The following is a 26,829-nucleotide window of genomic DNA, read 5'->3' on the forward strand; positions in this document are numbered from 1 at the left end:
TTTCTCTTTGATCATTTTTTCTTCTTCATTAATCATATGAAGTTTCTGCTCCTTAATCACGCAGGACAAGAAGTTGGATTTGTCCTAATGTTCGTTACAAACAAAAACAAAATCGAGTTGCTCAATTGTGATGCTTACTAATTGGTATCCCTACTTTAATCTGTCTCCGACTACCTAATGTACGAGAAATATGAACATGGCAAAGGTTTGCGTTCATTCTTTTCATAGTATTTTGACACATAAAAAGGTGGTCAATGGCTAACCATGGGTTAACCCATTATTTATATAGCTAACATTCAAATACTTTGGCTGCCCGCAATTAGTTTGGAAATAATATATAAAAATTTATCAAATGCTTATATTTTATGAGTAAATCCGTTGCAGGAGTTGGATTTAAAACCCCGACTTATCATATTTTCAACCGTTTAAGAATAAAAAATGAATGATTTCAAGTTTACCATATTTGTCTAAATGATATACTTGCTCTCGACCAAATGTTCAACTTCTGTATCAAGAAAAAAAAAACAAAAAAGCCAAAAAGGCACCAAATCTTGACAGTTTTGATTCATCTAACTTGAATATCAATCGGGCTATGGAAGGATAGCCCTTGCATAAGAGAGATATTGTCCATTTTGCTTATCAAACATGCCTCAATATTCTAGCTAGCAAAGTTGATTTGAATTCAATTTTTTTTTTTTCTGATTTGCCTATATTTAATCATATGTTATTAAAAAAATCAACAATTTGAATTGATTTAACTCAAATAAAAAACTAATTAAATCTTAACAATTTAAAACACTAATTTAATATAATTATTTTATAAAAATTTAAAATTGAAAATTGAAATATTTTAAGTTTATAATCTAAATTCAAATAATTTACATTTAAATTACTCAAAATGATTTAAAAAATAATTAAAATTTTTTTCTTAAATAACGGGACCAAAACCGGCATGTTACAGGGACGATTATGTTACCGGATATATTTAAAATTGAGTCCCCCCTTAGGATGAGGATGACGAAGAGTCCTTTTGGAACGATGATGAGGCCTCACCGCACAGTACCAATCCCAAGTACATGCTTATCCACACTGACTGAGCTGACTACATTTCTTAAATTATCAACCATTTAAACAACCCAGCTGTTGTCGTCTCTTTAGCACCAAAATAGCCCCTAACACTGCTATTATTTTCCTCCTCCACCACAAAAATCCATCTCCAATGCTACTCTCAGAAGACTATTATTGTCTTCTCAATAATGCTCAGTCAGTTAAATTAATAAGTAAAATATATCCTAATCAACTTGTAATTCTTAAATGCAGAAAACTAGGTGGCACTGATGCTGACGATTAAGTATGACATATACTTTCTGACATCATTAAACAATCGTAAAATCCTCCAACCTCTTTTCAACGCGCTTTCCCGTTTTAAATTTTGATCTTTATCAATAGTAAATTGAAATAAGTTTGTTTTGTTTTGTTAATAATTATTAATTTTAAAAATTTTAATATAGATTAATGATAATAATTTATAAAATATAAATAATATTTTATAATAAAATATAATTAAATTTAGTGAATATATGTATTGATAAATAAATTAATTTTATATAAAATTATTTTAAAAAATTGAATTAGGAAAAAATTAATATATTAAAATCATAACAAAATAAAAACAAAAAATATATTAAATATAATATTAAAAATTAAACAAAAATATAAATTATTTTTAAATTAGTCTCAATACATATTAATTTAAAAATATAAAAAATTATAATATAAAATATATAATTTTAAGAGAAATTAAAATTTTAATTAATATATTAAATAAAAAATATTAAATTTTATTAATTTAATATATTAATAAAATTTAGTTCTATTACATCACTTTTAAATAAGGAATCATTACATATAAAATTAGCATAATTTTCTTTGGTCGAGAGCATAATTTTTAAGGTGATCGAATAAATTGCGCGTGGCGATGAAAATAATCAGGAGTCCTCGATGCGTGGAATTTTCCTGGTTTCGCTCCTTTTCTCTTCCTCGCATTTGCAATGTAGCTGTGGTTTTTTCTGTTCGGATATAAAGGTTTCCGCTTAATATTATCCAACTAAAACTGACTACGCAAAAAAAAAAGGAAAATGCAGTGGCTTGGTCAGAGAACATGTCTTTGGACAGAAAGAAAGCAATCGAAGAACTGGGGCGAGGCAGGGAACTGGCAAATCAGCTGCGAGATCTGCTTAGTAAATCTTTAGGAGACGAGGGTGAAGATCTAGTAATGAAAATCTTCAACTCCTTTGGAAATACCCTTTCGATGTTAAGAAACAGTGGCGACTACGATGATGAGGTTTCCCAGAATCAAAGGAACAGCATCAACATGAGTTGGGATGGTCGGAAATCCGAGGATTCTGAAGACAGCATTAAGAGTACTTCAACTCAAAAGGATCGAAGAGGATGTTACAAAAGAAGGTACCTAATCATTATTATCGTATTTTCTACATCCTTTCCTATATGTATATATTTATATGTTTACTATATATCCATTCTCAGCTAGGGTAAAATTTCTTTTTGGTTTTTATTTTCTTAAAGGAAGTACAGATATCATCTTTACCTTGCCTTGCCTTAGATGTTAAGGTGATTGCATCTATAATGGTGTTTAATTAATTTGAGTCTTTTGCATTTTAGGGTTGTTCGATTTGAATTTTTTTTTTAATAGTTAAGGTTGTAGGATTTGAGTCCTGATCCTTAGAATGGACCATGGGAATGTTAGGTCAATTTGGATCTTTTGTGTAAAATATGGGTGATTATATGTAGTGTATATAATTTTTTAAATATATATGTTTGTGTTTATCTGTGTGCAATTAGATCATTTTCTGTATTTATCTAAATTATCATTATTAATTCAAAAAATTAGTTAATAATTAAAATTGTTTTTCATCACTTTAAGGGTGTGGATTAATTACTTCAAAGTTTCTTAACGCAATATTTGGAGCTTGCTAACAGTCAATTATTGGAATTTATTTATGATAGGAAGTGTGCAGAGTCATGGACAAAAGACACCCCTGCTCTAATTGATGATGGTCATGCATGGAGAAAATATGGACAGAAAGTAATCGTCAATGCCAATCACCCAAGGTGGCTGCTTTTCCCCAACAATAAATCCAGATTGTTCATCATCATCATCATCATCATCTAATTTAGTTTTTTTTCAAATCTTTTCCGAAAATAATACTATAAGAAGACGCTTGAACTTAAGAAATGGTAGTCTTTTCTTTTTTCTCATATGGTAGATAGAGTAGACAAGATCGATTTTTTCTCTTATCAGTTGGATTTTTCCTTTTTTTTCTTCTGTTAATTAGAGACAAAGTTGCTTTGGACATTTGTACCATAGATATTCATAGTAAAAAAAAAATCATAGCAAATAGAGCCACTTTCGATCACTTCAGAAAATTGATTAAATTACTATATTTCCTTTTCTAAATATGGGTTGCAACAAGAACTCCTTTCGTGACTTATCAAAAACAGTTTTTATAATGTTTTTAGGGTAGGTAAAACTAAATTTTTATTGTCCAAAACTAGTACTTGTGATGTGACATGAATACTTATCCTCGCTTTTGAGCCGATTCAATTCATCGTTCATGAAGTTAGCAAGTGAGAAAATCAAAACTAGTTCTACTTAAGAGAGAAATTTTTTCTTGCAGAAACTATTACAGATGCACCCACAAGGTTGATCAAGGTTGCCAAGCAACCAAGCAAGTCCAGAAGATTGAAGACCATCCCCCAAAGTATCGAACAACTTATTACGGCCATCACACTTGCAAAAACCTGCCCGTGGCTTCTCATCTCATCCTGGATTCCACCTCCAATGACTCTTCCATTCTTCTCAGCTTTGCGAACAACCTCACAAGCAAACATGATAACCCCTTTTTCTTATCTTTCCCATCAGTAAAGCAGGAAAGCAAAGAAGATCATACGACGAGCGACATCACCTACAACCGATCCTTATCATCCGAGTATCTTATGTCACCTGAACTGACATTGTTTGAGTCATCGGTTCAAATGGAAGTGTTGTCATCTGATCACGATGTGATCTCCGGGGTGGTGAATTCTGTTGATTTAGATGACTTGCTTGAGTTTTGTGAGGTAGGTAGGTAGGTAGGTAGCTAGCTAGAGAGTCGTGACTAAGTGATGAACTGATGGTATAATTTAGTTTCTTAATAATCTTAATGTAGAAGTACAGCGTTTTCACTTCTTAATTAGAATAGAGCTGCCAAGTGCAAACAGCTGCTTCAATGGCAAGTCCGCTGTATAATTAATTGCTTCTATGGTCTATCGATCTGTTTAGCTCAATTAGTATTTATCTTGCCCAGAAAAAAAAAAAAAGAAAAAAAAAACATGTTTAATATAATTTTATGAGTTTGGGTTTTTTATTTGATCGTTTTTTTAGGAACATTTTTCATGGAATTTGATTTTAGGAAACTTATACTTGAATCATTTCCGTATGTAAAATTTTATATCCTTCAAGAAGAGTGAATGAGAAATATCTACTAGTGTGATAGAATATGGAAAGACTCAAAATAGAGCGGGGAAAAAGTATAGTTGATCCATGGTCTTCAAACAGCATCATTAGAATATTTACTGTTTCATTATAGAGAAAAACAAAATCCTTGACGATGAGAAAGCGACATGGTTTAGGAGTTGAAATGACCTGTTGGGTAATGGTCTGAATGATAAGGAAAAGAAAAGAGCATTGGAGCTAAAGACAGACGGAAACACATGTAGGTTTCACAATAAATTCAGAAAATAAACAAAATATCTTTGTTTATCCGATAGTATCCATCTTCTCAAAGAAACCTGAAACCAAAATTTTGAGTTATATTTTATAAATATATATATATATTTCTCCATCAATTTACATAGCATGATAGAAAATTAGCAATAAATTGCTCAAAAAAATTTCTATTCGTTTGTTTTAATTTTGTAATATTTATGTATTCATTTGCTTCTTAATACACATGATGGATCAAACTATAAATATATGTACAATAATTTTATGTTTTTATAGTAAGAATATAGTATGCAGAGCCTTCCCCCGCCCAAATTTTGTAATTAATACTTTATTAATAATTAATAAAAGTTTTGTTATTCTTAAACATTTAATGTTGTAGTAATGTTTTTCTTTTATAATTATATAAGTTCGTTATTTTTTATTGTTGTATTTTTTACATCTATTATAATATAAGTATGATAAAATACATCATACAAAAAATAAATTAGAGTAATATTAATTGATTTTTTTCAAAATTATAATTCAAATGATATTGTTTATAATTGTTTCCATTTTCAAGCCATTAATCAACATGTGCCATCAATTAAAAACAATAAGTTGGAGCCCACTACAAGAGAAAAAGAAAAGGTAATGTTCATTTAGACAAGCAAGTGGTGATCATAGACAGGGACAATTAAAGAAGTGCATCATCCAGCACTAATGACATCAATCTCCAAATTACAAATTCATTCCCACCAAGGCACAAAGCTGTATTTGTAGGTGACATGCATCCTTAATTATCTATCTATCTATCTATCTATCTGTCAATATAAAACTTCCCTTATGATTGTTGCAGTGGGCTATCAGGGTTCAATTATGTAATAATTTTTGAAAAATTACTTTTTTATCAAATTAAAATTTCATTTTAAATGAGCGATAAAATTAATTTTGATGAGATTAAAAGTAGTAGTAAAGATAAAATTAATTATTATAATGATAAAATATGTATTTAGATGTGAAAGTAAAAGTGATGGTGAGATTAATTGTAATAAAAAATAATCATTAAAGATATTAAATTAAAATTTGGATATAACAATTTTTTTTAAAGTTTAAATATAATAATTTTCATATATAATGTCTTTAATGATTATTAGATTAAATTTATTTATACTCATATTAAATTAAAAATTAAAAATATTTATTTTTTATTTACGTAATTATTTATTTTAATTAATTATTCAATTGTAAAATTGTTTATTTATTTATTATACTGAATTGACAAAAATATTTATAATTTTTGAATAAAAAAATGAAAGATAAAATGACAAAAATTTTTTGGTCCTTATATTATATCTTCAAAGGTAAAAAAGGAAAAACATGGATAATATTAAAAGACATAGCTGGTAGAGGAAATAATCTTTTACCGGTCCTAAAAGGGTCAGTGGCGAATTAGAAGAATGGTGCGATAGATTCCTCTAATCGTGTCTCATCATAATTTCATTTGGATTACAAAACTGGCTTTATAGTTTTTAACTATTACTCATCCGTGCGTACAATTGAATTCAAATGAAAATAAAAGAGTGTGAAATTTTTTTTTTAAACTAATAGTAAACTCTCATAGATTAGACGTTTTAATAATTGACTTTGAATTCACCGAACATTTTCCTTCATTATCACCTTTAACTATTTTTATTTTGTATTGATTGAATAAATTTATTGATAAGATAATAATTTTTGTTTTTTTTTATAGCAAAAGCTCTCGAAATGATGCCAACAAGAGTTTTCTTTCAATGGCAAAGTTAGGGATTTTGAAATTTTTACACAAGAAAGATCCAAAGAGATACACATCAGAATCAGATGGTGGAAGGAAGTGACAAAAGCAGTTTCATGGACACAAGGCATTCAAAGTGAAAGAAAAAAAGACAACAAGATTTCATAAATCAAAGCTCGGCATGCTTTGGAAAAAATTTTCATAGTGTGAATGACTGAAAGCCATGTGATCTGATGATCTTTCTTTCACATACATATCTGAATGAATCTAAAAATGCCGTTGAATTCCACCCCATGTGGGTTTATTTACAGTGTAATATGCTTAATTTTACATATTTGGTTTTGGTGAATGCAGTTTAAGGATCCAAAGTCACAACATTTTTTTTGTACGTGCTTAAATGATCAAAGTGACACTTCTCTCCAAGTTAAAGGGATAACATTAGGGTAAATTATATGTTTAATCATTCAACTTATTATATTAACGTTCCTAAAGGTGTTTCTTTTTTTATTCTACAAATAAAATTAAAATTATTGTTTAACAATAAACTTATATATATATATATATATATAAGTTTTTACTTACATTAATGTAAATTTTATAGTTTTTATTATTAAATCAAAATTAAATTTATTATCAATTTAAATCAAAATAATTTTTTTTTAATTTTATTCATTTTGATTCAAAAATAATATATATAACTTATATTAATGCACGCGAAAAGAGATATTAATATATTTATATATACAAATAAATATTTATTGGTTTGAATGGTAAAAAAATTAATTTTTTTAAATAAAGTTTTGATTTTAAATTTTATAAATGAAAAAAAAAATTTAAAAATTTATTCTTTAATCTAACATAATTTTAAATTAATTGAGGTATAGAGTGACTACTGGTAATCGGTGAATCCCTTTTACATATACAGAATTGACGGCTTGGATTTTACTTGTTTTGGCCCTTTTGTGCAAAGAGCTTTCGTAAGGAAGTCAAGTGCCAAAATCTGACTGCAATAGTGCAACTAATAAAAAATTGCTATATATAATATTATATGATATGGTACACGTATAATACCACTTAAATCCCTATCAGCCATCCAAATAACGTGTGATAAATGGGTTCACTTTTGGAAAATAAAAGTTAATATTATAACAATTTTATAACTTTTTTTTTTCATCGTAGACAAAGATATGATCCTCATATGTGATCATCAATGATTAATTAATTAATATCGATGATGGTATGATATTGATTAGAGATTAAAAATATTATGCAAGTTGCCATAATTGGTGAACCTTGTTAAAAGTTTTGATGGATTCAAGGTTCTGGGATCTTAATTTTAAGTTTTGTGAGTTTTTACATGTATTTTAGACTTAATCTAATGTTGAATTTAATAATTTGTTGATCAACCAAATTATTATTTTTTATATAATTATTTTGAATCAACATTTTGTTGTTTTAATTAAACCATCTGTCTCAAGAGAGAGATATGACGAGGGTTGATAAGTACTGCTTTCAATGTACTAATGCCCCAAACGACATAGTTTCGTTTGAAGGCGATCCCTACCCTAACCGAGAAAGGACAAAGATGTTAATTTGCTTTGGATTGGACTCATCAGTGTAACGAGAATTTCTAAGTGTATTACGATTTTTGCTCTTTACATTTTTTTTAGAAATTTTTTTAAAATAAAATTATTTAAATATCTTTTTATTAAGTTTTCGAATATTCACATATGATATATTTTATAATTTTCGAAAAATTATATAACTTATAATCTTTTAAATATTTATTTTCATAAATAGTATGAAATTTTAAAATAATTACAAAAAATCCAATTTTATTAAAGATTTTTATGAATTAATATAATAAAAAAAGTTATTATTAAAAAAATTATAAATTTTAAAATTATAAAAAATTGATTTTATTATTTTAATCTTAAAAAATAAAATTTTATTTGATTTTAATTAAATTTTTATTTTTTGAAGTTATGAAGCGTGATAACAAAATTAATAGATCTTATTAATGTATAAAAATTAAAATTCATTAAAATTATACAAATAATATTATTTAATATTATATAATTTTTATTAAAATTTAATATATTAATTTAGAAAATTTATCGTAATAATTAAATAGAGAAACTTTTTAAAAAGGTTTAATTTAATTAGAATTATTATAAAATTTTAATAATTGATAAAGATATTTATTAATAAATGATAAATTTTAAATTTATAAAAAAATTATATTTATTATTTTATCTTTAATTTAATTAAAATCTCATAAGATTTTATTCTTTCTTTAAGATTAAAATAATAAAATTAAATTTTTTATTAATTTTAAAATTTAATTTTTTCTAATAACAACATTTTTTATTATATTAATTCATAAAAAATTTTTAAAAAATTATTTTTTATAAATTTTCTTAAAATTTAAAGAAATAAATCTTCAAAAGTTTTTATAACTTTTAAAAAATTATTTAAAAAAATTATATAATATTTTTAAAATAAAATTTTAATTTATTTTATATAATATTTTAAAAATAAAATTTAAAAAATTATAAAATTTATCGAATATAAATATTTAAAAATTTATTAAAAAAACCAAATAATTTCATTTATAAAATTAAAAAAAAAATAGAGGTGTGAAAACCAAAAGTGCAGTGCATTTAGAACCGTAATTTGCTGTTGGCTGTTTCTCTCTCTTTCTTTACCAATTTCAGAAACACAAGATCAAAAGCTAACAGCGCTGGTAAAAAGAAGAGGAGCCTTGAAGAAAACTGCTGTAAATATGAAGCAGATAGACTTTCATAGGGGAAGGATTAAGATTGCCATGTTCTTTGTGTTAGTGGGTTTGTTTCTTTGGTTCTCAAATGTTGACGCTTCCATTCATGAGTACAGAATGGAAGCTTTTACCCCCAAATCAGATGCATTCTTTTTCCACGGAGGCAGTGAAGGCCTCTATGCTTCTAAGCTCCATGAAACCTCCACTGCTTCTTCTTCTGAAACCAAACCATCTTTCAAGGGAAAGTCCATCATCCGGTACTTTATAATTTTCTTAACTCTATTCTTCTTTCCTTTTGCCTTTTGCTTCATTGGAATAAGCATCTTTTTTTTTTTTTTTATCATAGTTTGCATGCTGTTGGTTTTTGTTGCTTGGACTTTGATTCCGCATGATGAATTCATGGAACAATATTTTGCACCTTCCATTTGGAAACCCTAACTACTGTTTAATTAACAATTTGATTGATCATGTTCAATTTTTTAACTGAATGAGAAAAAAGTGTGCAATACTATAGCTACTTCACTTGAATTGTCGTGGTTATTAATGTGAGACTCCCACTTGGAAATTTTCAGTTTTGACTCGGTCACCTTTGTGAGGCCGAAAGAGTCTGCTAATAGGCAGAATGAAATGCAGTCGTACACAGGGTTAGTTGAAGCAATCATACTTGAGGTTAAAGATAGAGAAAGGATTGGAGGGTCTTCTTTAAGGCCTGATGTCATTTGCTGCAACAAACAACTTTCGGACCAGGGGTCCTGCAAACTCGGTGAGGTTATCATCCATAATAACCATAACAACCCCGGGTGGCCTAAACGCATTAAGACATTTTTTCAAGGGAATAATGAAGAAGTTAAAATGGACTTTGAAACTGTTGAAATAAACAGCACTGGGATGTACTACCTCTATTTTATGTTCTGTGATCGGCAACTTGAGGGTACTCTTATTAAAGGAAGGACTGTTTGGAAGAACCCCAATGGTTATTTACCTGGGAAGATGGCTCCTTTGATGACATTTTTTGGTCTCATGTCTTTGGCTTACCTTGTGCTAGGCCTTGGCTGGTTTCTAAGGTTTGTTCAGTTCTGGAAGGACATCATTCATTTGCACTACCATATCACCCTTGTTATTGCTCTTGGAATGTGTGAAATGGCTGTCTGGTACTTTGAATATTCTAATTTCAATTCAACTGGGAGCAGACCAATGGTTATTACATTGTGGGCAGTGACCTTTGGCTCTGTTAAGAAGACCCTATCTCGCCTTCTTCTTTTGGTGGTTTCCATGGGCTTCGGTGTGGTGAGGCCAACCCTTGGTGGCTTAACATCAAAAGTACTTCTGCTTGGTTTGATATATTTTATTGCGACAGAGGCACTTGAGCTAGTAGAAAATTTGGGGAACATTAATGACTTTTCTGGGAAAACAAAGTTATTTTTGGTGCTACCGGTTGCTTTTTTGGATGCTTGTTTTATTCTGTGGATTTTCTCATCACTCTCAAAAACTTTAGAGAAACTTCAGGTAAGAATCTCCCCATTTAAAACTATTATTAGAGATGCATAGAGGATAGATGAAAGAGAAATGGATAGACATCAATAGACAATGCTTGTATATGCTAATATGGCATGAAGCTATTAGCTCAATTAGAAGGCAAATTCCCTAACCCTTCTTCTGTATTTGTAGGGGGTTTAGTTACACGAATCCTTGTTCTCTATTCTATTCAGTTTTGGGCAATCTGTTTAAATGATAGTCTTTCATTTCTAATTTTTCCTTCTGACTTTTAGTTTATATCTACTCATATATGTTCCTTTTAGCTATGCCTATACTATCCAATTCACCTTCTCTATATTATCATTTTATTCTCAATTGAGCCACCTCATCTCTTATACAGATGATTTTATTTCTTATTCTACTATTCTTGTATTTTCTCTCATCTATTTAACATTCTTACATTTTACTATACTCTTCTAGGCATGAAGTGTAGACCAACAAACCATAGAATATAACTGGTTTTGTGGTCATCCTGTCTCAGCCACACTTCATCATTTCATCTAATCGTTCTAGAGCTTAAAACCCCATTAATATTTTATTTTAAATACAAGAAACAATTGTGCAAAGGAATTTCTTAACCATTTTTTTTTTCATCTTTGTTCCTAATCTTACAAAAATTATACTCCATGTGTATTGTCCCAGTTTTGCTTAAGTTAAAACCTTTTGGTTCTAATCTATATGTCCATAATCTTAACAAGCCACCAATTTTCAACCTTTCTTTTATTTTCTAAGTTGGCATCATCTGTTAATATATTGCAACACTGACCTGGGTACTTCTTGTAAGCATCTATAACTTGCCAAAAATAGGTAGGGAGTCAGTGCAGATCCATAGTGTAAACCTATAATGATTGGAAATCCTATAAGATAAGCCTTTTTGCTCTAATTCCACCAAAATAATTTATTGGGACCAAGATCTTATCTATCATCTCCATACTTTTCCATTAACCTTGAAAGCAGAAAACTAAGTCTAGTTTAGTTTTAGAAAGTGTTTCCGTCTTCCATTTCCATTTACACTCTCAATAATATGTTTAAGATAAGGTAAATAACTAACTTTGAGAATTTTGCAAACAAGGGTTTCCGGATGTAGTTAAAAAGTTGGAAAACCATCTTATAATGATTTTCCAGTTTTATAGAAATTTGAGAAACAAAGGTGTTCAAATTTAGTTATATCATTTTGTGGAAAAACTAAGAAATAAATCAGTGTGGAAACTGAATGTATATTGAAAAACTGCTCATTTAGAATTATACAAGAACCTTAGGTTTATATACAACTAACTAGGGGTTAAACTAGGAAACTAAATCTTCCTAAAAAAACTAATCCTATAATTGAGAGATTGTCTATCCTAATTTTTTGTCCTTAATTCTAGGGATACAAATACTTAATTCTAGGGATACAAATATAAATATACAAATTACAAGATTACAACTAGCTGTAAATAAGTGTTTTCCCTCACTCCCCCTCAAGCTGGTGAATAGGTGTTTTTCATTCCCAGCTTGGAAATAATTTCTTGAAATGTTGCACTGCTGAGACCTTTAGTCAACACATCTGCAAGTTGACCCTTGGTTGATACATAAGGTGTACAAATCAACCCACTCTCTAGTTTCTCCTTTATGAAATGCCGATCTACTTCAATGTGTTTTGTTCTGTCATGTTGCACAGGATTGTGTGCAATGTTTATTACAGACTTGTTATCACAGTAGAGTCTCATTGGTCTATCCCACTTGATCTTCAAGTCTTCTAGGATAATCTTTAACCATAGTAGTTCTCAAATTCCTTGAGCCATTGCTCTGAACTTTGCTTCAGCACTTGATCTTGCCATCACATTTTGTTTTTTACTCCAAGTCACAAGATTACCACCTAAGAAAGTGTAGTAGCCTGAGGTGGATCAGTTATTGAACCTGCATAATCAGCATCTGTATATGCTTCTAGAACTAACCCCGAATTTTTTTTGAATAAGATACATCTCCTAGGATTGGCCTTCAAATAGTGCAATATATGGTAGACAGCTTGTAGGTGCACTTCTTTAGGACTATGCATAAATTGACTTACCACACTCACAGCATATGCTATATTAGGTCTAGTATGTGAGAGATAAATGAGTCTTCCAACTAATCTTTGGTACATCTCTCTATTTATAGCAGCATCTTCATTAGCTTCTCCAATTTTATGATTAAGATCTATAGGAGTATTTGCAGGTTTACATGCGAGTTTCTCAGTTTCCTTCAGAAGATCCATCACATATTTCTGTTGTGAGATGAAGATACCATGCCGTGAGTGAGCTACTTCAATTCCTAGGAAGTACTTCAATTTCCCTAGCTCTTTTATCTCAAATTCTCTAGCCAAACACTGTTTTAGAGATTCTTTCTTTTTTTCATAATCTCCAGCTACAATTATATCATCAACATACACTATTAGAACTGTGACTTTCCCTGAATCAAAGTGCTTGATAAACAATGTGTGATCTCCTTGACTCTGTTTATATCCCATTGCTAGCATCACTTTGGCAAATCTCCCGAACCAAGCCCTAGGAGACTGTTTAAGGCTATATAAAGCATTTTTTAGCCTGCATACTTTGTTTGCTTCTAGATGACCTCCAAATCTCGGTGGAACCTTCATATATATTTCTTCTTCCAAATCACCATGTAGAAAAGCATTCTTTACATCAAATTGTTGAAGCTGCCAATTGTAATTTGCAGCCAATGATAACAAAATCCTAACTGTATTCATCTTGGCAATTGGAGCGAAGGTTTCCTGATAATCGACTCCATAGGTTTGAGTGTAGCCCTTAGCCACTAACCTAGCTTTATACCTTTCAACAGTACCATTTGCTTTGTATTTTACAATGAAAATTCATTTACACCCCACTGGATTTTTTCCTTTAGGCAACTTTACCAGTTCCCATGTCTGATTTTTCTCTAAGGCCTCCATTTCTATTTTCATGGCTTGCCTCCATTTATCACTGGATAATGTCTCGGATAATGTCTCGGATAATGTAGTTGAAACAGAAATAGTGTTTAGGCTCACAAGAAAATTTTTGTGGGATGGTGAGAATTTTTCAAATGACACAAAATTAGAGATTGGGTATAGTGGATGCTTAGTACATTCTCTGGTTCTTTTCCTAATGACAATAGGTAGCTCATAATCACTAGTTATAGTTTTAGGAGATTCATGCTTATTTTGAGAAATAGAGTCAAAAATTGTAGTTACCTCATTTCCAGAGTTAGGATCAGGTTCCTGGATTGGCACAGGTTCAGGATCTGGAACTTTCCTTCTTGAGTACACCTATAATTTCTTCATAGAATCAAAAACAATATTATCCTTTGTCACATCTTTTGTATTTGGAATGGGTTCAGACTCAAATTCAGTGTTTGACTTGGGTTCAGCAGAAACAGGTTTCGAGTCAGAAAAATTAATGGGTGTAAATGTTGAAGAAAGGGACAAATCAAGCAAAAAGAAATCTTTATCCTTATCTTCCATGAATGAAGTCTCCCCCTGAAGATAAGGTTGAGTAAAAAATGGTTTACTTTTTTCAAAAGTAACATCTGCAGACACATAGAATTTTTTGGTAAGAGGATGATAGCACTTTTTGAGTTGAAGAATACCCCACAAAAATACACTTAATCTCTCTTAGATCCAACTTTCCCCTATTATGACTGTGAACATGAACAAATGATGTACAACCAAATATCTTAGGTGTGAGATTGTTTGTGGTATTGAGGTTGGGATAAATTTATGAGAGTAGTTTCATAGGAGTTTTAAATCCCAAAACCATTGAAGGTAACCTATTTATAATATGTGTGGCAGTGAGAACAGCTTCACCTTAGTAAAATTTAGGTACATTTGCTTGAAAAAGAAAAGCTCGGGTTGTGGCTAGTAAATGACTGTTTTTCTTCTCTGTCACTCCATTCTGCTGTGGAGTATTAACACAAGATGACTCATGGATAATCCCCTCTTTTTGGAAATAGGTAGATAGACTCTGGTTGAAGTAGTCTCTTGCATTATCAGACCTAAATCTCTTGATTATCACTCCAAATTGATTTTGGATCATGTTTTGGAAGCTTAAAAATACACTATTCACATCTGATTTGGATTTAAGTATAAAAACCCAAGAGATCCTAGTACAATCATCTATGAATGAAACAAACCATCTCGCACTAGAAATATTAGGAATTGTAGAGGGACCCCAAATGTCACTATGAATCAAGTAAAAGGGAGTAGAACTTCTTTTGTTACTGATTGGAAAAGACACACGTCTATGCTTTGCAAGTTCACACACATCACAATGAAAGTCTTTGACATTTAATCTTTTAAACAAAGAAGGAAACATGTTTCTCAAGGTTCCAAAAGCAGGATGTCCAAGACGAAAATGATAAAGCCAGATTTTGTCTTTATTGGAAGATTTTTCAGAAAGAAATGACAAAGGTAAACTATTGTTGATATTACTTGTATGATTTGATGTCTCAAGATAGTATAGTCCATCCTTCTCCTTAGCAAGTCCAATCATTTTCCCCGAACTCTGGTTTTGAAATTCACAATAAGAGAGATAAAAAGTTACTTTGCAATTCATATCTCTGGTAAGTTTTTGTATAGATATCAGATTAGTAGACAATCCAGGAACATGAAGAACATTTTTGAGAACAAAAGAGGGATTAACTTGAACATCTCCTAATCTTGCCACTGTGGTAACCATCAGCAACAACAATTTTCTTATTACTAGGACACAGGTTATATGTACTAAACTTTTGTGAGGGATGTGTCATGTGGTCTGTGACTCCTGAGTCAATGACTTAAGAACTCGTAATAGGTTTAGCCCAGACATTTAATCCATGAGAACTAGAAGCGTTACCTGAACTAGAAACCTTACCCAAAGAACATACCACAGTAGGCTTTTCAAGGATTTTCAATAAGTTTCTCAGCTTTTCAATCTCTTCCCTGTCGAACTCTCTTTGTTTCTGAGACATTTGTAGTACTCCAGTGATTTTCACATTTAACATTTCCTCAAATTGGGTGGTAGTGATATCTTTCTTTGAAAGGGTTCGACAATGAAGGCCTAAAAAAGTCAGCAATGAAGGCTGAAAATTTTGCTTCCCAAGAAGAGCCTAAAGCTCTGATACCATGTGAAAAAACTAAGAAATAAATTAGTGTGAAAACTGAATGTATATTGAAAAACTGCTAATTTAGAATTATACAAGAACCTTAGGTTTATATACAACTAACTAGGGGTTAAACTAGGAAACTAAATCTTCCTAAAAAAACTAATCCTATAATTGAGAGCTTGTCTATCCTAATTTTTTGTCCTTAATTCTAGGGATACAAATATAAATATACAGATTGCAAGATTACAACTAGCTGTAAATAAGTGTTTTCCCACACATTTATATGATGTAAAAGTGGAGAGTGTAAATGAAAAACAAATACAAAACTAAACAGGCTGTTGGCTTTCATTCTTGACCTTCGTGGCATGAAAACCAAAAGTTCCTGGCTTCAGTAACTGTATATATAAGATATGATTTTCTTGTGAAATTTGAAGTCATTCATAGCAATATCCTTATCTTATTAGCAACAAATTTTAAAATAATTCATTTGTTTACATTATTTTCCCTGTTGTTTCTTGTGTGTAGATGAGAAGAAACTTGGCAAAATTGGAGTTGTACCGCAAGTTTACTAATGCACTTGCAGTGTCTGTGTTGCTTTCTATTGCTTGGATCGGCTTTGAGGTAATACCAGTTGTTCTATTCATTAAAGAGTTGTTTAGGTGGCTTGGTATGTGGGATCTTGGAGAGACAATTGGCATTGCCTTCCTAAGTATATTAGGAGATGCTTAAAAACAATGTACACCCATGATTCGTATAGCATAAGCATTCTTTGTAATGTTTGGTAACATGAACGTGGTTAGTGATTTGGTACCTTGCCTAATATTTCCAACATGCCCTTAATATCATACATGTCCTTAATTTGAGCTTTGAGTTTTTTAATTGAGCTCAAGCTTGAGCCTTGCACTTGATCAGTTCTCGGCTTAGCTTGATCACGCCCTATGCATCACAGGGGAAAGTAAGATGACAATCTCTCTGTAGGAATGACTTTTGTGCAAGATATGTGCCAATAAAAAAAAAATGGGTATAGAGTGCATGGGAGTGAAAAGAGAGGTCTTGTGTGCCAATTGTGGTACTTAGAGATTTCTGCCCCACAATTCCCAGGCATCCCATGGATTCATGATTCTCTTACTGAAACCAGCTAAGTTGAGTTTGGCATTTTGTAATTTTCTCTTTCCATCATATTTGTGCATGCTTTTATCACACTCCCCCCCCCAATCCACCGGTAGGCACCCAAAAGAGCTGAAAAGCAAACAAAAATATAATTGAAGCTCTTCTGATTTCTCTTGGCTCAGCTATACTTCAATGCGACTGATCCACTGAGTGAGTTGTGGCAAATTGCATGGATCATCCCAGCTTTCTGGAATATGCTTGCATATTCTCTCTTGGTGGTCATATGTGTTCTCTGGGCTCCTTCACGCAACCCAACCAGGTACTAGAATTGATATTTGCTACATTTCGGTAAATGTCTTTTCTGGAACAAAACCAAGCCTTACATGAAGATGAATGCTTTTACTAGTTCAATTCTATGGCATGGGTTTTTCTGAGAGGCAGCTCTCATATTTTCCTGTATCAAATAACTATGCGTATTTAGCCCCCAGTCGATACTCTGTATAAAAAAAGTTATGTCAATTTTTCATTTGAGTATTTGACGCTGAAAACACACTTGATTCTTTTGGTTTTGTTGAGGTTAATTACCAATGTATACGACCTTTCATGGTTCTAAAGTAGGAAACTAGATGCGCAGAAAACCAGTATCGTGTGAAGGATGTCTCCATTTCTGTTTATGTTGGTTGACCTGCAATGAGATGTTTGGTTATGACTTATTTTGGAGTAGAATAATAATAATAATTGGCCATTAATGTGGATGTGGTGTGGACTTTGTAGATATGCTTATATGGAGGAAATGGGTGAGGACTCTGATGAGGAGGGTATTGCGTTGACGGGGAATGGTGGGGACATGGCAATGAAGCTGGAAAGGCAGGCGATTGGAGATGATCTTGAAGAGGATAAGCGTGAATAGATAGTATCAGCGTACCCAGAAGGAAGGAAGGATATCTGTAAATCTTGCTATACAATCTGTGTTGTTTCGTATGTATATATAGAGAAGGAGGGAGATTGCTGTATTGGTGAAAATTTACAGCTGAATATAATGGTCTGGCCCAAACCATCTTTTTAACTCATCTTCAGGTTGTTACTAGATATCTTTGTTGAAGCCTCCTTAATTTAAATTCTATGTTTCTCTCTCTCTTCCTTTTGCTGTTTTCTGCAATCTGCATTTTACTTTTTTTGCTACTGTTTCATCATTTGCTGTAAAACTCAACTGCTAATGAAATTTTACTAAACACTAAAAGGCTTCTTTTTCTTTTTCCAAATTTCAATACATAAAGAACACTGTTGCTATAAAAAAAGTTAAAATTCTAACATAAAATATGATGAAGCCATTCTCTTAATTTTGTAAAAATCAAAAGAAACAGACAGCATGTGGGTAACGAAGTATTGTTGAAATATTCATGCGCTGTGATTATACTTTAAAAAAAAAAAAGGCCTCTGATTAATTGCATGTCATAAATAAATATAATGAATAAGAGAAATAACACATTTTCTATATGATAATAAATAAAAAATAGTTTTTTTAAATAAATCTTTAATTAAAACCCGAAAGTATGATGATGTTATTGAGTAGATTAGATAGGAATAGCAAAACAGGCCCATATTATTTTCGGGTTTGATTTCAGGCTCATTGCTTTCGGTGAACATAGTAACTCTTTGCCAGCTTTTCCTTTCCTGTCCTTGTGGGAACTGTTTTTATAAAATATCTCCACCAATCTGATTTCCTTCCACAATTTATTTCCCAATATATATATATATATATATATATATATGTAAAGCTAGATTATTTTTTCTGTTTTGGTTTTTATGCCCACATCTTTGTTGGCGCGGCAGAGGCTGAAGAAAAGAATATGAGTCATCACCATCGTCACCACCACCATGGAGACAGTTCTTGCGATGATCCATTCTTGAGGTGCTGTTGTTGCCCATGTTTTCTAATGTCTTCCATTTTCAGGGGCTTTGGCAGATGCGTATTCGTGGCTTGTTATCTCCTTCTCCACTGCTTTGGATTCCATGATTGGGATCACCACCACCATCACAGGTATTAATTTCTATTGAATTCTTGTTTCTCTTTTCTTTTTTTTTTTTTCAGTTATTCTTCAACCTGTTGAATGTTTCCTGCTTCATTGGTAATTCAAATATCTTGGGTTGTTTTTGTTTCATACCAGCATGTTCATGTTATTTCTACTGACAATTACAAATTTCTTGAGGGATTTGGCAATAGGTATTTAATTAGCCAAATGGTATTGATAAGTCATACAAATAACAAAGTTAGTCAATTTATCATCTTTCAAATTTGGGTTTTTTTAACTTGATTTCTCTTCCAACCATTTGGACATCATTCACATTAGAACATTAGCGGGGTGGCCATCAAAAGCTATGGTGAATAACAGCTAAAGATATGTTGTTACAACAGTTGTATCATAAATTTTTATCAGTGTATTCAGCGTCTAAATAAGACGTGAGATGCATGGATCACTAAATCCTCCATGAAAGATTGCTGAAAAGATAAAGGCAAGCAAGAACCTATTTAACTTTCAACTTTCCCTATGACCTCCTAAATATGACATCCTATTTAACTTCATAGGATGTGAAGAATCCTATGAAGGTATGAAATGAATTTCATTTTTATTGGAACAAGTGACATGACTCAATTGTCTATGATTATGGCCCTTTTTATAATTATTGATTGAGACAAACTGAGAAAATCCTTTTCACAGTTGTCGTAGATAATGTGTTTGATGAAGATATGTACACAATAGGGGTCGTTAATTTCTTAGTACTTTCTTTGTCTTTTTGTAGTGTAGTATAAATTGATAACATATATGGCCAAAGCCCAATCATTTTCTCAAACATTGGATTATCAAATCAAAATCCTTTTGCACAGTTGTTGCAGATAAGATGTTTGATAAAGATATATACACAATAAGGGTTGTTAATTTCTTAGTACTTTCTTTGTCCTTTTGTAGCATAGGATAAATCGAAACATATATGGCCAAAGCCCAATCGTTTTCTGAAACATTGGATTTCTCAAATCAAAACCTTGAAACAGCTTAAAACTTCTTCCAACTCTTGTTCTCTTTCTCCTCTGGATTTTCTCTCTATAAAACACAAAGACGAAAAGCAAATATCACCTCAAGACCTAGGAAACGTAACCAGCAAAAGAAGGTGGCTTTTATGCTAAGTTATTGATTGAAAGATTCCCTATCTTGGGTTATTATCAGAAAAATTTCTGTTATGCGTCGAGAAAGATGAGAGAAACGTTTGGGTTTTTAGTTTGCGTATGGATTTTGTTATTGGGGAATTGTTCAGGGAGGTTTGTAGTGAAGAAGAACAGCTTGGAAGTGACATCACCAGATTCAATCATAGGAGTTTATGACTGTGCGATTGGGAATTTTGGGGTTCCTCTGTATTCTGGAACCTTGTTTGGTACGGTTGTTTATCCCAAAGCAAATCAAAGAGGATGCATGATCTTTGATGATTTTGACATATCCTTTATATCAAAGCCTGGTGGACTCCCCACTCTTCTCCTTGTTGATCGTGGAGGTCTGCCTTTTTTCCTTTCTTTTTTTGATTGTTATCAAGTGATTATACAATTTTGGAAGTAAATGATTTCAATTACGATGGGTTTTCTTTACTTTCTATTTTTGTAAATATGACACCTATGGTAATTCAATGAAGTATTCTGTTGTGCTTTATGAGTTTTAAATATGTTGGCAGTTGGTACTTGTTAAATTTAGCATTGCCTACTGTGTTGATTTAAACTTGTTGGTCCTAGGAATTTGAGTTATTGTTTCCTTGGTTTCAGTTTTGCTCTTCTCAATACTCCTGCTTATGATCTTTAATTTGCTATTCTGCCAGACTGTTTCTTCACCTTGAAGGCATGGAATGCTCAGAAAGCTGGAGCTGCTGCTATTCTTATTGCGGACAGCATGCATGAGCCCTTGATTACCATGGATACCCCTGAAGAAGAGAATGATTGGGCTGAGTACCTGCAGAACATCACCATTCCATCAGCCTTCATTAGTAGAGCACTGGGGTACAGTATCAAGAGGGCCTTAACTTTTGGGGAAATGGTTAATATAAACCTGGACTGGATGGAGTCTCTTCCAGACCGGATGGAATCTCTTCAACATCCTGATGAGCGAGTTGAGTATGAGTTTTGGACAAGTAGCAATGATGGTTGTGGGCCAAAGTGTGAACGCCAGATAGAATTTGTCAAGAACTTCAAAGCAGCTGCTCGAATACTTGAGCAGAAAGGGTACACACAATTCTCCCCACACTATATAACTTGGTATTGCCCTGAACCTTTTATTTTGAGTGAACAGTGCAAGTCACAGTGTATCAATCATGGGAGGTACTGCACCCCAGATCCTGAGCAAGACTTCAGTAAAGGATATGATGGTAAAGATGTTGTGGTTCAAAATCTTCGCCAAGCTTGCTTTTTCAAAGTTGCTAATGAAAGTGGAAAGCCATGGCTCTGGTGGGATTATGTTACAGACTTTGCTATCCGATGCCAAATGAAAGAGAAGAAGTATACCAAAGACTGCGCAGATAAAGTTATCCTGTCTCTTGGTAGGTTAATGCTTTATACAAAATATTTTTTATTACATATGATTCTTAAAATGGTCTACACAATATTCTCTGCTTTACTGCTAAGAAGGTTTTAGTATTGTGTTTTGATCGATTTTATTTCTTAAAAAAAGGAGCATAAGACCACTGAATTGGTCCCTTTTTTTCAGATAAACAGTAAGTAATTTATTCTTCCTGTTTACACATAGTATGTATAATATAATGTTTCCTTAACTTTTTCTCCTGGATGTTTGCCAAAGTTAATGAAATTAGATAATTTGTTTTAGCACTAATGAATATATATAAAATTTACATGTGCATCTACATTATGCGTATTTATTATGTGTAATTCTGATTCTATTGGGATATAGAAAAGCAAAAGAATTCTTATTTGCTGCTGGAAATGTTGATTACTTAAGTGATCTGTTAAGTATGGATAAAAAGCAAGCTTATATCTTTATATCTGACAATTGTACACAAGTTTAGTATATTTGTCTTCCATTCTCCACTTTATAGGTGTTGATCTCACTAAAATAGACAAATGTATTGGAGACACTGAAGCTGATGTGGATAACCCGCTTCTTAAAGCTGAACAAGATGCACAGGTCAGGCTATTGTAAAACTTTATAAGTTAAAAAAAAAAAATCTGGGCCCATCTTTTTCATATCTTGTCATTGATGTTTTCATTTTATTGCTGTAATTCTGGTTTCAGATTGGCAAAGGCTCCCATGGAGATGTAACCATACTGCCAACTCTTGTGATAAATAACAGACAGTATAGAGGTTTGAATCAGACTTTACTGTCATGGCCAGCAATCTGATTGCATGAATTATCTTTTGTAACACAAACCTTTTTTTGATGGATTTAGGGAAGTTGGACAAACGAGCTGTTCTCAAGGCAATTTGTGCAGGTTTCGAAGAGACCACAGAACCAGCAATATGTTTAAGTGAAGGTTATCATCTATTGTACTCAATTTATGAACATTTTCTTCTTGTAGTCTCCTATGAAACATTTAAATTTTCTGGTATTCACCATTTTGTTGCATAGTCATCCCATGCTATGCCCTCCTTTATTTATCAATGAACCAAATGAAAGAGTTATGTCAGTGTTGAGTGGTAAAATCATTCCAGAAACTTTCCTTTATTAGCTGCAGACCTTTTCTCACATATCTATTTTAATGTATCTGATGAGCTTCAGTAAAGTAATTGTTATCTCTTTACAAAGTTGTTCCAATGCTATTATAGTTAAACAATGACAAACTTGTATTTCTGGGTAGAGACTACCATAGAGATGATATTCATATTTTTTTTTATTATGAATTATCCTGAGCAGATATAGAAACTAATGAGTGCTTAGAAAACAATGGTGGGTGCTGGCAGGACAAGGCAGCTAACATTTCTGCATGCAGGGTATGTCACTTTCAGTAAATTTTTGTAGATCAACTATATGTTCTAACATTACTGCATGCAGGGTATGTCACTTTCAGAAAATTTTTGAATATCAAGTATATGTTCATTTTAACATTTTTCTTATGTCCTTATTTGCTTGTAGAATACCTTTTCGGGAAGAGTGTGTGAGTGCCCGATAGTTAATGGTGTGAAGTTTTATGGAGATGGTTACATGCATTGTGAAGGTAAATATTTTTTTTCCTTAGCAAGGAAGACACTTAGTGTTGTGAAAATGTTGATGGAAATGATTGGTGGTTACACTTTAAGAGTTATAATAATCAATAATTAAACATAAATGCACATTTTACAACTCATTTATGCTTAGTTCATATGCTATAATACCTGCTTTTCTGATTTAACAGCTTCTGGTGCTTTACATTGTGAAATCAACAATGGAGGATGTTGGAGAAAAACACTGGAAGGAAGGACATATTCTGCTCGTATTGTTAGTGCCTCTCTGTGTCTGTCTCTCTCTCTTTCTCTCATTTTACTGTTTCTTAGTTTTTTGGCTCTGTAATGGATTGTTCAGGATGATCATTCCCATGGTTGCAAGTGCCCGCCTGGATTCAAGGGTGATGGAGTCAACAGCTGCAAAGGTAATAGGATTTCTCTACCTGGTTCCCTCATTTACCATCATCAAGAGTTATGTTTAACACTGGAAATAGACAACTCATTGAGTTTTTTGTTTTCTGCTTTTAGTCGATGAGTTCATCAAATATTATGCATTATGTTTTCCGGTAAATATGTGGAACACTTGTGAATTGTTAGATGCTTAACTGGTATTTCTACTGTCAGATTTGTGTCTACTAACACACGTGGTCTTTTAGCTTGTGATGAATGATTTCTTCGGTGGAAGATGTTTCTAGTAGCAGATATTTTGGGTCAATAGCCTTTGAAGGCCCTATTTGATGCTGTATTTAGTTTCAAATTGTGTTCTAGGTATCAAACTGCTTTGATAGGAGTCTGGTTAAATCTGAAATCACTTCTAGAGGTTTCTGACTTGGGGAACTTCTGGTAGAAGCTGAAGTCTTGGTGCTTTATATAAAGAAAAGGATGAATGCCAGGTGTTTATAAGTGAATAAAATATGGATGCTCTATAAACCATCTTATGATATTTTCTTTTTTGCAAAGCTTATAACTAAAAAGTGTTCCGTAATTACAGCTACATCAAATAAGTTTTAAGCTTTATAATCATTTATATCTTGGTTGGTGAACCATTTATCTCATTTTACTCTCTTCTAGATGTTGATGAGTGCAAGGAAAAGCTGGCCTGCCAATGTCCTGACTGCAAATGCAAAAATACCTGGGGCAGTTATGATTGCAGCTGTAGTGGTGGTTCATTGTACATACGAGAGTATGACACATGCATCAGTAAGTATTGTTGGGGCCTTCTGTGATAATTCACTAGACAGCGGTTTATGCCTTCAGACTCTTTGTAGGATGGTCTCCATCGGTTATAAATCTTTTCTTTAGTGTATTCCTGCATCTTGAACTGTAGTAGGAAACACTGGTACTGGATATAAGATTAAGCTAATTGTCCATTTTATTGCTCAATTTGGAGATTGAAATATCATGTTCGTTGGCATTTAGGATTTCAAGACTCCTCTAATGCTGTTTTTGTTCGCTACTGCTGATATGTTCTAATGCAAAAAATGCAGGTAAGGATTTTAAAACAGAGATAAGCTGGGGCTCTGTTTGGGAAATAATTCTTGGTATTGTTACAAAAAAAGAATCCGGGTAAGATTGTCGTTGCATTAATATATCAGATATTCCTATGTATTCTCTATAGATTAGATCTCATTTTAGAACAAATTGATGTGTTCTTCATAAGAGGCAGTGTTGGATGCCTGGGTTGATGATTACATGAGCAGACCTTCATAGCCTTATAGGTGTGCATTGAAGGGTGTTTTTGAACCAAACTGGAAATTCTGGTTTCAAATTATTCAAACCATACCTAACTGTGTGTGGAAATCAAAAGGAGTTAAACTTAATTAATCTGGTTTGACTTGGTTTCTTGTTCAGTTTGGCCGTAAGTTTGGAAACGAAACTATAATTTCTGAAATTTAAATTACATCAAACCAACTCAAATTTGATGGGTTTTGATTTCTGCTCAGATTGATCCAAACAATGCACAGTTGTAGTTTTTTTTTTTTTTTTTTGCCACTAATGCACACCTGTAGTTGGGACCCACCTAAAATGCCAAAGAAAGAGAAGATATAGTTTTGAGATTGACTAGTGAATTAAGTAGGATAGATATTTTTAAGATAGATCCAAGTTGGGGGAAATTGATTGCCGGTTTCCTGTTGAATTGCTTTCAAAGATTTTGATCTGCATCTACTATTTTATACCTTTTTTTTTCTTTTTAGTAATGATCTGATTTTGAGTAGTCATTTAAGGATAATAGACCAAATTTGGAGATTTGTGTTAGAAATTTATATGGCAGTTTTAGGAATTAGATTTCTTTATTTAAACTGAAATAATAGGTGGACTAGATACAATAGAGGACTGTGATTAATCACAATTACCTTGTCACTTTACCACTGTTTCTAGCAAGAAGAGTCCTAGGTAATCCGGCAAAATTGATTTTCATTTGTTCCTGAACTTCATGCAGAGACACATGGATTCGGAGACTTGGGCTGTAATGGCACGATGCATTCTAATGGATAATAAACCCAATAACGTTCACCATCCAGATATCTAAAAGCAGCCTGGTCTCCCTACTTATCCAGTTGGAAGTTGGTTCCTTTTTTGACGATGTAAATCTAAATTATAAAGCGATGGACATAATTCCTGTGTATCACAGGAAATGTTTGGTGTTTTATCTTTTATATAAATTCCTATATGATTTGCATTTATGCTCCATTTCTTAAGTTGCACTGTTATTTGGCTTGTCTTTACTTTAGGAACATGACATCAGTAACAGCGTATATTTTTATATTTACTACTGCTTATCAGATCAATTGCTTGGAATCAATAAAATTCACACTGGAATGATTTTGTTAAACCATGCTCTATTTACAAATGAAACAGATTAAATTTATTGAAATTATATATATATATATATATATATGTAATTAGTTGATGCTCTTATGATTCAAATGCAGAGAAAATGCTCCGGAATTAACAGTGGATTTTGAAATTGGTTAATTATCTTCATGTCTGTCGAATGATACCTCCCTCTATCTTCACAAAAGAAACCGTATGCATGGGGCCTCACACCACGTAGCAAAAGAATAAAAACTGAAGATAAAAATAGATGTATGTTATATATATGTATATATATGGTGGATCATAGGCACTTTTTGCAGTTCTTGATTAGTAGTAGAACGCTCGTTATCAAGAAGACTCGTTTGCCAAGCAACTTCACATTCAAAGAAGCTGAAAAATCTCGTATGAAAATTAATCCGTGTTACAGGAATTAACTGGAAAGAAATTGGCATACTATTGAAAGCTTCTAAGAGACATTGGGGAAAAACAAGATAATTTTAACATCATCCTTGAGCACTCACCTCCATTCTTTTAACTACCTCTCACATCATCATCCTAACTGATTCAGATTATTACAAGACAACTAAGTCTTACAAAGACCTCAAATTCTGTATGCAGACATTCTTCAACAGCATCAAGAGTTTGTACTTTGTTATTGTGGCATCAATTCTGCTTTATTCAGGGCCAAAATGATGCAGTGTGTGTATATATATATATATATATATATATATATATATATATAATATGAAGTTAAGAATATATA

General features: G+C 32.0%; 3 protein-coding genes across 5 annotated transcripts; all 3 read left to right on the forward strand.

Annotated features, from left to right (window-relative positions):
* The first annotated feature begins 2,050 nt into the window (after positions 1–2,050).
* Positions 2,051–4,347, forward strand: LOC111279923 (putative WRKY transcription factor 70). Its single transcript, XM_022866992.2, has 3 exons — positions 2,051–2,466; positions 3,028–3,132; positions 3,699–4,347. Exons 1-3 carry the CDS (start codon positions 2,162–2,164, stop codon positions 4,150–4,152), a joined length of 864 nt encoding a protein of 287 aa, XP_022722727.2. The 5' UTR covers positions 2,051–2,161; the 3' UTR covers positions 4,153–4,347.
* A 4,789-nt stretch (positions 4,348–9,136) lies between these two features.
* LOC111279209 (uncharacterized) lies at positions 9,137–18,194 on the forward strand. 2 transcript variants are annotated; one of them, XM_022866147.2, is made up of 5 exons: positions 9,137–9,572; positions 9,888–10,821; positions 16,474–16,569; positions 17,241–17,377; positions 17,833–18,194. In XM_022866147.2, exons 1-5 carry the CDS (start codon positions 9,322–9,324, stop codon positions 17,966–17,968), a joined length of 1,554 nt encoding a protein of 517 aa, XP_022721882.1. In that variant the 5' UTR covers positions 9,137–9,321; the 3' UTR covers positions 17,969–18,194. The 2 variants fall into 2 exon arrangements, with proteins under 2 accessions (XP_022721882.1, XP_089612750.1); XM_089756624.1 differs by lacking the exon at positions 17,241–17,377 and having other exon boundaries at positions 9,182–9,572.
* Positions 18,195–18,852: 658 nt separating this feature from the next.
* On the forward strand, positions 18,853–25,940 carry LOC111279208 (vacuolar-sorting receptor 1-like). 2 transcript variants are annotated; one of them, XM_022866142.2, is made up of 12 exons: positions 18,853–20,604; positions 20,920–21,633; positions 22,147–22,235; positions 22,343–22,412; positions 22,499–22,582; positions 22,963–23,039; positions 23,182–23,263; positions 23,441–23,523; positions 23,608–23,674; positions 24,321–24,449; positions 24,737–24,815; positions 25,690–25,940. In XM_022866142.2, the coding sequence occupies exons 1-12, from the start codon at positions 20,310–20,312 to the stop codon at positions 25,718–25,720; spliced, it is 1,800 nt and encodes a 599-aa protein (XP_022721877.2). In that variant the 5' UTR covers positions 18,853–20,309; the 3' UTR covers positions 25,721–25,940. The 2 variants fall into 2 exon arrangements, with proteins under 2 accessions (XP_022721877.2, XP_022721880.2); XM_022866145.2 differs by having other exon boundaries at positions 18,853–19,099.
* Positions 25,941–26,829: the final 889 nt, after the last annotated feature.

Source organism: Durio zibethinus, chromosome 27 (genome assembly GCF_047325235.1).
Source record: "Durio zibethinus cultivar Kanyao isolate XHJ-2024 chromosome 27, ASM4732523v1, whole genome shotgun sequence".
NCBI classification, from domain to species: Eukaryota; Viridiplantae; Streptophyta; class Magnoliopsida; order Malvales; family Malvaceae; genus Durio; species Durio zibethinus.

What these genes read in the sequence shown, in the direction of transcription:
- LOC111279209 (XM_022866147.2), top strand. Translation starts at nt 9,322, where the DNA reads ATGAAGCAGATAGACTTTCATAGGGGAAGGATTAAGATTGCCATGTTC. An exon ending in AAGGGAAAGTCCATCATCCG is followed by an intron (nt 9,573 to 9,887) that starts GTACTTTATAAT and finishes GGAAATTTTCAG; the next exon opens with TTTTGACTCGGTCACCTTTG. An exon ending in TTGCTTGGATCGGCTTTGAG is followed by an intron (nt 16,570 to 17,240) that starts GTAATACCAGTT and finishes CTCTTGGCTCAG; the next exon opens with CTATACTTCAATGCGACTGA.
- LOC111279923 (XM_022866992.2), top strand. Translation starts at nt 2,162, where the DNA reads ATGTCTTTGGACAGAAAGAAAGCAATCGAAGAACTGGGGCGAGGCAGG. An exon ending in AGAGGATGTTACAAAAGAAG is followed by an intron (nt 2,467 to 3,027) that starts GTACCTAATCAT and finishes TATTTATGATAG; the next exon opens with GAAGTGTGCAGAGTCATGGA. An exon ending in GTCAATGCCAATCACCCAAG is followed by an intron (nt 3,133 to 3,698) that starts GTGGCTGCTTTT and finishes TTTTTCTTGCAG; the next exon opens with AAACTATTACAGATGCACCC.
- LOC111279208 (XM_022866142.2), top strand. Translation starts at nt 20,310, where the DNA reads ATGAGAGAAACGTTTGGGTTTTTAGTTTGCGTATGGATTTTGTTATTG. An exon ending in TAAAGTTATCCTGTCTCTTG is followed by an intron (nt 21,634 to 22,146) that starts GTAGGTTAATGC and finishes TCCACTTTATAG; the next exon opens with GTGTTGATCTCACTAAAATA. An exon ending in TGGTTACATGCATTGTGAAG is followed by an intron (nt 23,264 to 23,440) that starts GTAAATATTTTT and finishes CTGATTTAACAG; the next exon opens with CTTCTGGTGCTTTACATTGT.